The following is a 12,001-nucleotide window of genomic DNA, read 5'->3' on the forward strand; positions in this document are numbered from 1 at the left end:
AAGATCAAGTTATTGGTTCTAGTTTCTGACAAATTCTGCATTTGGGATTTTAGCACTGATATAGTCTGATCCAATCTAGTAATCAAGTACGGTAATCTAGTCATTATTAGGAGGAGATTTAGATTTGTCAAATTGAAAATTATATTTCCTGTTGGATCACTACAAAGTGTTTTTTCAGTTATTTCTGCGTTATGGAATAAAAAACAAACAAAAACATAACAAACAACCCCACATTCAAAAAGTACTTACCTGGAGGTCTCCATTGCTATCAGGAACAACTCCAGGAAGACCCTACAGTAAGAGAGGGCAAAATTATATGTTGAATAGATAGTGCATAATCAACCATCGGTAATTTTACTTGTGTAATCCTACATGCTAAACTGGCCATACACATTCAATGAAATTTGGCCAAACCAGTACATTTTGGTGGGATTGGCAGACTATCTAATGTGTCTGGAGATGTCCTGACTCTTCCCTTCCAAGCATGCTGGATTTCAGGTTTCTGACAGCGGCTTACATCCTTCTCCCCAGAGAAAACAATATCCATGTCTACAGGTAGAGTAGGGAGCAACATGGATGACAGATATTATAAGAGCAATGATGTTACATATCAAGCTGTTGAGATAACGTAGGACTTTTCATCAGGAACACGGATATAAAAATTTTCTACTGCCTAACACAGTAACTATTTTTTCTTTAGGAATCTTAAGACATGAAATCTAGGTGTTCTCTTTTGACAGAAGAATAGTACACCTCAGCCATGTGTGTCCTATCATTAGTGTACAGTAACAGACATGTTGTTAATATGACTTACTGGAGGGCCTGGTGGTCCTGGAGGCCCAGGAAGTCCAGGTGGGCCAGAAGGTCCCTGAAAAATAAGGACAAATATCAAACAAAACCAAGAGAAAGATTCTTAAAAGGGTTGCCCGAGATAATTAAAAATCTCGGAGAAGCCCTGCTGTAGATTAGAATAAAAAATTTTTTTTACATCTCTTTCTCAAGTGCTTTTTTCTGCTGTGCTGGTCCGGCCCTATGTCCACTACTTGTTTACAAATTGCAGAGTAGTCCCTCCTGTATATAGCATCTGACTGCAGAAGCCAGCCAGTCATGGTCCTCATTGGTCTAACCACTTTAGCGATGAGGACAATGATTCTTTGCAGAGGTGACATTCCATATATCTGCATGTCACTGTGCACATTGCAGAAGCTCCTAACTTATTGAGCATTGAATAGTAGTATTTTTTATCCAGAAAAATTAAAGCGATTTTATTTTGGGCACTAAATAGTGCAGTTCTTCGAGCCCTGTATGGCATTTTTACAATTGATACATCTGAATAAAAGTCGAATATCCCTATATGAATACTGGAACAGCATCAGAGCAAGTCCAATGTGCCATATATGGTGAAAAAACTTACCGCAGGACCTTGGGGCCCTTTACCGCCTGGTAAACCACTTGGTCCAGCAAGACCCTAGTAGAACAGTACAGACACCAGTTATACTAGGAAAGGCAACCAAGAAAAAAACTAAACAAAGAATGTAGACATGGGATGATGACCAAGGAATGACAGGCTGGCTATTAGAGGAGGACAGAAACAAGGCCCATGGCATCTGAAGCTCAAAGATGGATAGGCAAAGACAAGAGGTCCAAACATGAAGAATGCAAGCCGGTTATTTGATATTACCAAGTACACTTAGACGAGCCATGTAATGTGTCTATATGATTAAAACTCAGTTTATACCACAATATATAGTCATGTAACAGACTTACAGGAGGTCCAGGTGGTCCTCTTCCCTACAAACAAAAACAAATATAAAATCATTGAGTCAGCCATAGACAATGGAACTGAGAATTGAACGGGTAGGGGGCAGCTCAGGCTTACATTTGAAGAGAAATTGGCCAGAAGGTAATGATGGATAGAGGGTAAAGCTTTGGGCCTTTCTGTACCTGTATGGTAGGGTTTAATGCAATGGAGTAGCACCAGCAGTGGGACCCATATGAGGTTTTAATAAGGAGGCATCTCTCCTTTATACAACTCACTGGCCATACATACTGCCAATGGCATCTAGAGCTTGTTGGCCAGCAGTTGTCACATTTGAACCAATAATGGCCAAACGTTCTCATTAATTTCTATGGAAAGAGGCAGGAGGAGTGTCTCCTGGACACTTTCTTGTTCCCCTAAAACCAGTAAGGGATGTGCTACAAAAATCCAACATGGTGGATCCAAATTTTACTAAAAACAATGATAGTGGATCTTCAAGAAGAAGGGAAGCAGCTAATTTTTTTCCTTCTCTGCTGTGCTGGAATTCATTCCATGGTGGGTAATGATGGACAGTAGAATGAATCTCCTCAATGTCAACGTGAAGCATAAGAAGCTTCGAGGTTTAACCAAAACAAAAGTGTTCTTTGAATAGTAAGCCCTACCTATACATATAGAGATAATTAACTAACTTGGTAGAGGCATGGTTGTGTGGTCTAGAACATAAAGTCTAGGTCAATACTCACTGCAGGTCCATCAGGCCCAGGTGGTCCAATGTTTCCCTAAAACAAGATACACATTGATAAGCTCATGTAACTTGATCAACATCCATAGGGGCTCCATACTTATCTCATCTATGGATGGTCATACATGTAAATATACAACATACCCAACATAAGCTTAAATGGACTGGTCTTAATCACCAGGTCTTTATATCTAACCTCAATGGCTCTAACTTGTTTCTAACAGTAACTAGACACCTTCAAGTTCTATGAATTGCCCCAGTCTTATGATCGCCTGCTAATATAAAAATATCAGTTTCTATGTGTTGAATCCTAGATGGTTTGGATTCCCCGAAATTAGTCACACTGCCTTTTGCGGGTGTCTCGTGGTCTACACAGCTTAATTATTAACCTGATGATCAATTATCTAGATATATGATGTATCTAGATATGAGTGCCTGGTGATTTTGCCTTCTTTTGCTTTATACAGCTCTCCTGCTAAGTTCAGAATGCCTATTCCTTTACTGTTGTGGAGCTGAATAATGATAATTGGTGAAAAAGGATGATGAAATGAATAATGATGCATCATAATATAGAAGTACAGCAGTTGATTATATAGAGATTTTCATGATGATGATGATGATGATGAAATAAGCAAATAGATGATTATGATAATAGAGGGTAATTAATGATGTTGTTGACAGGGGTTAAAATGAAGATGTGGTGAAAGTATAGATAAGGACAGAAGAATGATGGGAGAGGAAACTGAATCATGTTAGACTAGGTTGAGGATGGCAATGTAGGGGAGTTAACAGTGACAAAGAAGTAGTACATGAGACAAGAAAATGAGTTGATGTGATTATAGTCTTAATGTTGATTATGATGCATGATGATAGTGGGATGCAGATGATGATCCAAAGCAGTGGGTTGTTGTTGATGATGATACTCCTGATCTTGATTATTATGTATGATCATAGTTGGATGCCGTTGATGATATATGAAAATGAGCTGGTGTTGATGATGATACTCCTGATGTGGATTATGATAGATGATGATAGATGGAAATGGGATAGTGTTGATGTTAATACTCTTAATATTGCTCATGATAAATGAAGATAGTGGGATGTGAATAGTGATAGAAAAAATGGAAATGGGTTGGCATTGACAACTATACCCCTTTTTTAAAACATGATACTCTTGATGTCGATTATGATTGATGGGGATGGATTGCCTCTAAACTCATGGATCTTTTGCTCAAATCGTGTTGGACTAGAGCAGGGGTAGGCAACCTCTGGCACTCCAGCTGTTGTGAAACTATAACTCCCGGCATGCATATTTACTCTGCTCTTCTCCGAACTCCCATACAAATGAATGGAGCATGCTGGTAATTGTGGTTTCACAGCAGCTGGGGTGCTGAAGGTTGCTGAGCCCTGGACTAGAGTATGTTTGGACTACCAGAGGAAATTATTCTGTACTTTAAAGGAGTATTCCAGATGTGAAAGCTATCCCCTATCCATAGGACTGAACTATTAGATCAGTAGGGGTCATACAACTGAGACCCTACCGATCACAAGAAAGGGGACCCCATACCCCTTGGGGCCTCCCGAAATGAACGGAGTGGCAGGTCAACTTCTTACAACTGGTATACTCCTTTAAGTTCTACAAAGACCTCATAAACTCCATTATGCTGGGCCGTGTTCTGATATCAGAACTTGGATCTATTAGAGAAATGCCAATATTCTTTTATTCTTCTAAAATTGTAGATGTGGTGAAAGGATCTACCAAGAGACCTGGATGATGACAATCCTGATGTTGATTATGATGGATGATAATAGTGGGATGTGGATACTGACAAATAAAATCAATTAGTGATGATGACGGATAAGTGTTATTAGTGTTAAAGGAGTTGTCTCACCTCCGACATTGGGAGCATGTTGCTTGGATATGGCCACAATGTGTAATAGGAGGCCAAACATGCACTGTGTGCCCTCCTTCACTTTGTGAGCTCCGTTCTAAAGATAGTTGTGGGCCCCAGAGGTAGGACCTGCACCTATCAGACATCCTAGTGATATGCCTCCAATGTCTGAGGTGAAACAATCCCTTTAAGTTAAGTCTTGGGGGAAGGAAATTTATCAAGGCTGAAGTTTCTAATGCCAGTCATTGTCTTCTTTGCAGTGGATTGAAATGCGCCAAACTTATTAAGAGCCACATGTCTGAATAATTTTAGCACATTATTGAGGAGTCAGGAAGTCTATGAAAAATCCAGAATCTAGCTGGCATAGATCTTGGATCTTATGGGGGTCATTTATTAAAACATGCGTTTTAGATGCCGATTGTAATAACCCCTGCACTAGCGGTAGATCCGCCGAAGTTATGTAGAGGTGCCGGCCTCTACATAACGTCAGCGCATCCACCGCCGTTCTAAATCTACGCCAGCTTCCTTGCTGGTGTAATTCTAGAACATTTTCTACACCTAAAACAGGCGTAGAAAATGATGAGATGGGCCTGGCAGACCTCCCCTTCCCCGCCCACACGCCCTTTTTTTTTACCGGGCATGAGCGGGGAAAAGTTGCAGATCACGGCGCAAATAACCTTTGTAAATGACCACCTACTGTATGTGCGACAGAAAAGTGGCATATATAATCTTAAATGTGTGGGGCCTGGCAGGCCCTGCCAACTGTCCTCCCATTTCTTCACAAAAGTAGTGCAAAAGTTTGTGCAAAATATGCATGCTACAATTCTGGCACAGAGTGCTCCATAAATCTCCCCCTTAATGTTGAGTAGATATGAGATAGATGATGATAGTGGGACGTGGATGATGACAGATGGAATTAGGATGTTGGTGATGGATATGGGTATGATAATCTTGATCATGATGGATAATGATAGTGGGATGTGGATGATGATTGATGATCATGAGCTGGTGTTGATGATACTCCTATGGTTGATTATATAAGAGATGAATGATGAGGGTCGTGTGGATGATTATAGAAATAGGATGTCGATGATGATAGTCTTAATGTTGATCATTATCATAATGTTGGTGATAGTATTGATGAGGACTATGATCGGTCTGTGTTTATAGCGGATATAGATGATGGAAATGGGATATTGATTAATATAGTTTTGATGTTGATTATGATGGGTATTGATAGTTGGATGTGAATAAAAATGAGCTGATGTTGATGACACTCCTGATTACTGTATATAAGAGATGGGTGACGATACTGGGAAATGGATGACAATAGCTGGAAATGGGTTGTTGAAGATAGTCTTGATGTTGGTCATGGATGATGATAGTAGGATGTTGATTAATAGGTGAAAAAGAGGCTAAAGTAAGGAGAAGAGGATAATAATGAAAATGGAAATGGGTTATGACAGAAAACCATGATGGAGGTTATGGATGATGGTAAGGTAAACTGGATATTCTTGGGGTAAACTTGAAAAAGATATGTAGAAGTCCATGATAATCGAGAGTACAAAAACATATGCAAATCACAGAAGAGAAAAAAGTGCCACACCTGTCTACAGGTTGTATGGGTAATGCAGCTCAGCTCCATTCACTCCAGTGGAGATGAGATGCAATACTACACACAACCTTTGGGCAGCTATGGCACTGTTTTTTGGAAGAAAGCAACCATTTTTGACTGTATTTCAGTGGCAATTAAGCTCTTTTCTTCATCAGACTACTGCTTTTTTTTCAGAATTCTCAACATTAGCAGCCAAATAATCTAAATCAAAGTTTGAGAGGAACCCTTTAATTACTGCTATCAGTTTACATCTTACAAAGGTCACCTACCCGTTCTCCTGGTGGTCCATCAGGGCCAGGTTTCCCATCAGGTCCAGTCAGTCCCTAGAAAACAGCAACACGATCTGTATACATTGCTGTGGCAGGATTGTATTGGAACAGTATTGTATGTTGCAATTCATTCCTGCTAGATAGCTCCCATGTCTATGAGACATTAGGAGGGGGTGCTGATCTAACCTTGGCATGATGAAATGTGCATGTCTGAACATAATATACAGTTAGGTCCATATATATTTGGACAGAGGCAACATTTTTCTCATTTCTGTACATTACCACAATGGATTTTGAACAAAACTATTCAGATGCAGTTGAAGTTCAGACTTTTAGCTTTAATTCAGTGGGTTGAAAAAAATGATTGCATAAAAATGTGAGGAACTAAAGCATTTTTTAAACTCAATCCCTTCATTTCAGGGGCTCAAAAGTAATTGGACAAATTAAATAACAGTAAATAAAATGTTAATTTCTAATACTTGGTTGAAAACCGTTTGTTGGCAATGACTGCCTGAAGTCTTGACCTCATGGACAAGCCGTGCACCACCAGATTGCGAGTCACTGTACCCCCTGCCTCCTCCATGAGATTAGTGGTGAAGCGAAGATCTGAAGCCGCAGTGCCACCTTAACCTACGTCTCACTTCACTACTTGACCTCATGGACATCACCAGACGCTGTGTTTCCTCCTTTTTAATGCTCGGCCAAGTCTTTACTGCAGCGGTTTTCAGTTGCTGTTTGTTTGGGCCTTTCTGTCTGAAGTTTAGTCTTTAACAAGTGAAATGCTCTATTGGGTTCAGATCAGGTGACGGACTTGGCCATTCAAGAATATTCCACGTCTTTCCTTTAATAAATTCCTGGGTTGCTTTGGCTTTATGTTTTGGGTCATTGTCCATCTGTATTATGAACCGCCGACCAATCAGTTTGGCTGGATTTGGCTGGATTTAAGCACACAGTATGTCTCTGAAAACCCCAGAATTCATCCGGCTGCTTCTGTCCTGTGTCACATCATCAATAAACACTAGGGACCCAGTGCCACTGGCAGCCATGCATGCCCAAGCCATCACACTGCCTCCGCCGTGTTTTACAGATGATGTGGTATGCTTTGGATCATGAGCTGTACCATGCCTTCGCCATACTTTTTTCTTTCCATCATTCTGGTAGAGGTTGATCTTGGTTTCATCTGTCCAAAGAATGTTCTTCCAGAAATGTGCTGGCTTTTTAAGTTTTTTTTTAGCAAAGTCCAATCTAGCCTTCTTATTCTTGAGGCCTATGAGTGGCTTGCACCGTGCAGTGAACCCTCTGTATTTACTTTCATGAAGTCTTCTCGTTATAGTAGATTTGGATATTGATACGCCTATATCCTGGAGAGTGTTGTTCACTTGGTTGGCTGTTGTGAAGGGGTTTCTCTTCACCATGGTAATTATTCTGCGATCATCCACCACTGTTATCTTCGTGGGCGTCCAGGTCTTTTTTCATTGCTGCTTTCAGTCTTTCTCAGGATGCACCAAACTGTAGATTTTGCCACTGCTAATAGTGTAGCAATTTCTCGGATGTTTTTTTTTCTTCTGTTTTCGCAGATGAAGGATGGCTTGTTTCACCTGCATGGAGAGCTCCTTTGACCGCATGTTTACTTCTTAGCAAAATCTTCAAAATGCAAGCACCACACCTCAAATCAACTCCAGGCCTTTTATGTGCTTAATTGAGAATGAAATAATGAAGGAATTGCCCACACCTGCCCATGAAACAGCCTTTGAGTCAATTGCCCAATTACTTTTGGTCCCTTAAAAAACAGGATGCCACATGTAAAGGAGCTGAAACTTCTAAACCCTTTATCCAATTTTAATGTGGATTTCAAATGAAATCTAAAAGTCTGGACTTTATGTCCATGTCCATTATATAACTATAACTTGAATATGTTTTAGTAAACAGGTAAAAAAAACTAAATTTGTGTTAGTGTCTAAATATATATGGACCCAACTGTAGGTAAACAAGACTGAATTACTTACATCAATACCTGGCAGTCCAGACAGTCCTGGTTTTCCAGCTTCACCTGGTTTTCCGGGGGCTCCTTTTGGACCCTTTGGAAGTAAGAAAACACAGATCTATTAGTCCAGTTTTTATCTAAAACCTCCGATAATATGCGGGTGCAATGATGCCCGTTGCTCTGTATGGCTTTGTGTTCTGTCACAGTGACTCCTGCTTAGCCACTTAGTCTACTGGGGTAGACTAAAGAAGTCTGAAATCTATTTCCTGTCTCTTCATTTCCTGCTATCTGTGTTGTCTCTTCTCCATGCTTCACACTGCAGCTCTGTTTGTTCTGATTGGCTGCTGTGTATGAATCCAAGAACACCACGAGCTAACTAGGAAGTCAGTCCGTTAAAACAAGAATGGGATAGTTGTTATAGATACAATATTCTTCAGTTAGAATCTTATTGGTTTTGTGTTTGCACTTACTGGGCGTCCAGGTAAACCAGGGGGGCCGACTTCACCCTGCAAGGCAAAAATAAAATAAAAATATTAGTATATGTGTTAAAAATATCTACTAAAGTAGCTAATTAATAGTCATGAGTGATCATAACCCCTGTGCTTAATTAGGCATAAGTATGTTATAAATGGGGTTTACTCAGGACCCATCGCTCACTGCAAAGTGCACCTCTCTGGAGGACTCACTGTGCAATACCACAACTCTCCTGTAGTGGCTACTGCAGCAGAAGTGGGCAGCCTCCTGCAGCTTTCCCCAGAGAAAGGGTTTCATCTACCAGATCCGTATTGATTAGCTGATCACAAGTAGGTCTTTAATTAAGGTCAAGTCCAGAGAAAATAATACACATAAAGTACTAATTGATATATTCTGAAAATCTTTCCCAAACTAAATCGGAAATTATACTGTATAAAATCAAGTTAAAGGGTTATCTAGTTTTACGTAAATGAAACCTATAATACAATGAAAACTTCTGCAACATTCTATTACACTTTGTACTTCAATTCTTTACCATATTTAAGGGCTCTTTCACACTTGCGTTCTTGTCTTCCGGCATAGAGTTCCGTCGTCGGGGCTCTATGCCGGAAGAATCCTGATCAGGATTATCCTAATGCATTCTGAATGGAGAGAAATCCGTTCAGGATGCATCAGGATGTCTTCAGTTCCGGAACGGAACGTTTTTTGGCCGGAGAAAATACCGCAGCATGCTGCGCTTTTTGCTCCGGCCAAAAATCCGGAACACTTGCCGCAAGGCCGGATCCGGAATTAATGCCCATTGAAAGGCATTGATCCGGATCCGGCCTTAAGCTAAACGTTGTTTCGGCGCATTGCCGGAGCCGACATTTAGCTTTTTCAGAGTGGTTACCATGGCTGCCGGGACGCTAAAGTCCTGGCAGCCATGGTAAAGTGTAGTGGGGAGCGGGGGAGCAGTATACTTACAGTCCGTGCGGCTCCCGGGGCGCTTCAGAGTGACGTCAGGGCGCCCCAAGCGCATGGATCATGTGATCACATGGATCACGTCATCCATGCGCATGGGGCACTCTGACGTCACTCTGGAGCGCCCCGGGAGCCGCACGGACTGTAAGTATAACGCTCCCCCGCTCCCCGCTCCTACTATGGCAACCAGGACTTTAATAGCGTCCTGGGTGCCATAGTAACACTGAACGCATTTGGAAGACGGTTCCGTCTTCAAATGATTTCAGTACACTTGCGTTTTTCCGGATCCGGCGTGTAATTCCGGCAAGTGGAGTACACGCCGGATCCGGACAACGCAAGTGTGAAAGAGGCCTAAGTCCCATGTCTGCTACGGTAGCAGTAAATTGGAATATTGTAATTTTCATCCAGAGACAAAAAAATTAAAAATCACCTGAATGACTTAAATGCAGGGCTTGTTACATTAGATACAATGTAACAAGCATTGCAGCTGTGTGAGTTGGACATAAGCAGGCTGGTTTTCAGTCTCTAGATGTAAGTGTTCTCACTGACTGACAGCAAGTAGAGATCTTGAACATGATGAGGAATTAAAAGAAGCCTTGTTTTATAGCCCTGTTATGCTATACCATGTTATACAAGTTGTGCTTTACAGATAAATTGTATATGAAGCTAAGGCTGTTGGCACCTTTGGGGGCATTTTTTTTTTATTATTGCATTGTACTCATTTTGAGCTAAAATCATTTTTTTCGAATGTCTTTATTAAACATGTTGAACCCCTTTCTCTGTACAGCCTTGAGATTCTGTAGTAGCAAGCTCTGCATTTATACTCTGTTCCATCAGGCAGTTGAGCTGAAGGCTCCTTATCTCTGACCTTATAAAAATACTCATTATAGCTCAATTCTTATCTTACTGATAAGAATGTGGCTTAAATATGTGGCTTATATATGTGTTTATGACCTTTTAGTAATTTAGAGATCAGGTTTATTAGACGATTGGCACAAAGTGAATGCAAAAGTACTATTCACAACTAGACAAAGAAGTTACCCTTTGTGACAGAATAGTTGAATATATATTTTTTTTAATAAAGACTAGTTGAAAAAAAGATTTTATTTTTTAGCCCAAAATGAGTAAAATGCAATCATAAAAGAATTGCCCCCAAAGGTGTACATAGCCTTTAACCCTTAGGATACAGGAGTTTTTTGGGTTTTTGTGTTTTCATTTTTCTTCCCTATCTTCCTTGAGCCATAACTTTTTTATTTTTCTGTTCATATAGCTGTATAAGGGCTTATTTTTGGGGGGACAAGTTGTACTTTCTAATGCCTCCATGTATTATTGCATACAATGTAGTGGGAAGCGGGAAAAAATAATCCAAATGGGGTGGAACTGGAGCAAAAAAACGCACCACCATTTTATGGGTTTTGTTCCCAAGGCGTTCCATTTGTGGCCAAACTGACCTGTGCCCTTAATTTTCTGGGTCAGTACCATTACAACAATACCACATGTGTATACACTTTTATGTCTAAATAGTGTTTAAATAAATGTAAACTTTGAAAAAAAAGTTTTTTTAGATCACCATATTCTGACCTCCATAACTTTTTTTATAGTTATATCTGCTGAGCTGTGTGGGGGCCCATTTTTGGCGGTACAATCTAGTTTTTAGTGATACCATTTTGGAGTGTGTGTGTGACTTTTTGATCACATTTTATTAAATTTTTTGGGTAAGAGAAGCGATGAAAAAATTGAAAATTGGCCATTTTGACTCTTTTTTTTTTCTATTACGCCATTCGCCATATTGGACAAATATTTTTATATTTTAAACGTATGGGTATTTTCAGACGCGGTGATGCACATGATGTTTATATTTTTTGTTATTTATGTAATTATTTTTTTATTCTATGGAAAGGGGGGTGATAAAATATATTTAAGTTTTTTTTATGCATTTGAAGCTCGTATTTGAGCCTACAAAATCCTTATATTTTTTTTAATTCTGAACAATCATGGTTCTTTTAGACCCAATTTTTGTACAGAATAGCTAATTTCTTAAGTTGGCCTTCAGAGAGACCCAGGGTATTGAGTTCAATTACCGGCATCCTCATTGGCCACAGATGATGCCGGTAAGAAGCCCGGAAGAGAGAGCTTCCTGGTTTTTCACTCTTTAGATGCCATGATCTTCCTTGTCACAGCATCTAAAGGCTTTAATGACCGCGAACGGCATCATTGCCGGTCGAGGTCATTAGCCGCGGGTCTCTGCTGTTTGAAACACTCTACGTGCAAGCGGGCGCCATGTTTGCCCATCACTCCAGATCTGT

The 12,001-nt window shown here is 40.2% G+C and overlaps 1 protein-coding gene across 1 annotated transcript in view; it reads right to left on the reverse strand.

Annotated features, from left to right (window-relative positions):
• The window catches only part of COL9A3 (collagen type IX alpha 3 chain), a 44,253-nt gene that overhangs the window by 15,063 nt on the left and 17,189 nt on the right, over positions 1 to 12,001 (reverse strand). Inside the window, exons 3-10 of the mRNA XM_040435766.1 lie at positions 8,732 to 8,767; positions 8,284 to 8,355; positions 6,278 to 6,331; positions 2,503 to 2,538; positions 1,768 to 1,791; positions 1,415 to 1,468; positions 815 to 868; positions 250 to 291 (exon numbers count right to left, since the gene is read on the reverse strand). Of these exons, the coding sequence (XP_040291700.1) occupies positions 250 to 291; positions 815 to 868; positions 1,415 to 1,468; positions 1,768 to 1,791; positions 2,503 to 2,538; positions 6,278 to 6,331; positions 8,284 to 8,355; positions 8,732 to 8,767 (372 nt within the window). The remainder of the gene's footprint in view (positions 1 to 249; positions 292 to 814; positions 869 to 1,414; positions 1,469 to 1,767; positions 1,792 to 2,502; positions 2,539 to 6,277; positions 6,332 to 8,283; positions 8,356 to 8,731; positions 8,768 to 12,001) is intronic.

The sequence above is a fragment of the Bufo bufo genome, chromosome 6 (genome assembly GCF_905171765.1).
Source record: "Bufo bufo chromosome 6, aBufBuf1.1, whole genome shotgun sequence".
In the NCBI taxonomy this organism is placed as follows: domain Eukaryota; kingdom Metazoa; phylum Chordata; class Amphibia; order Anura; family Bufonidae; genus Bufo; species Bufo bufo.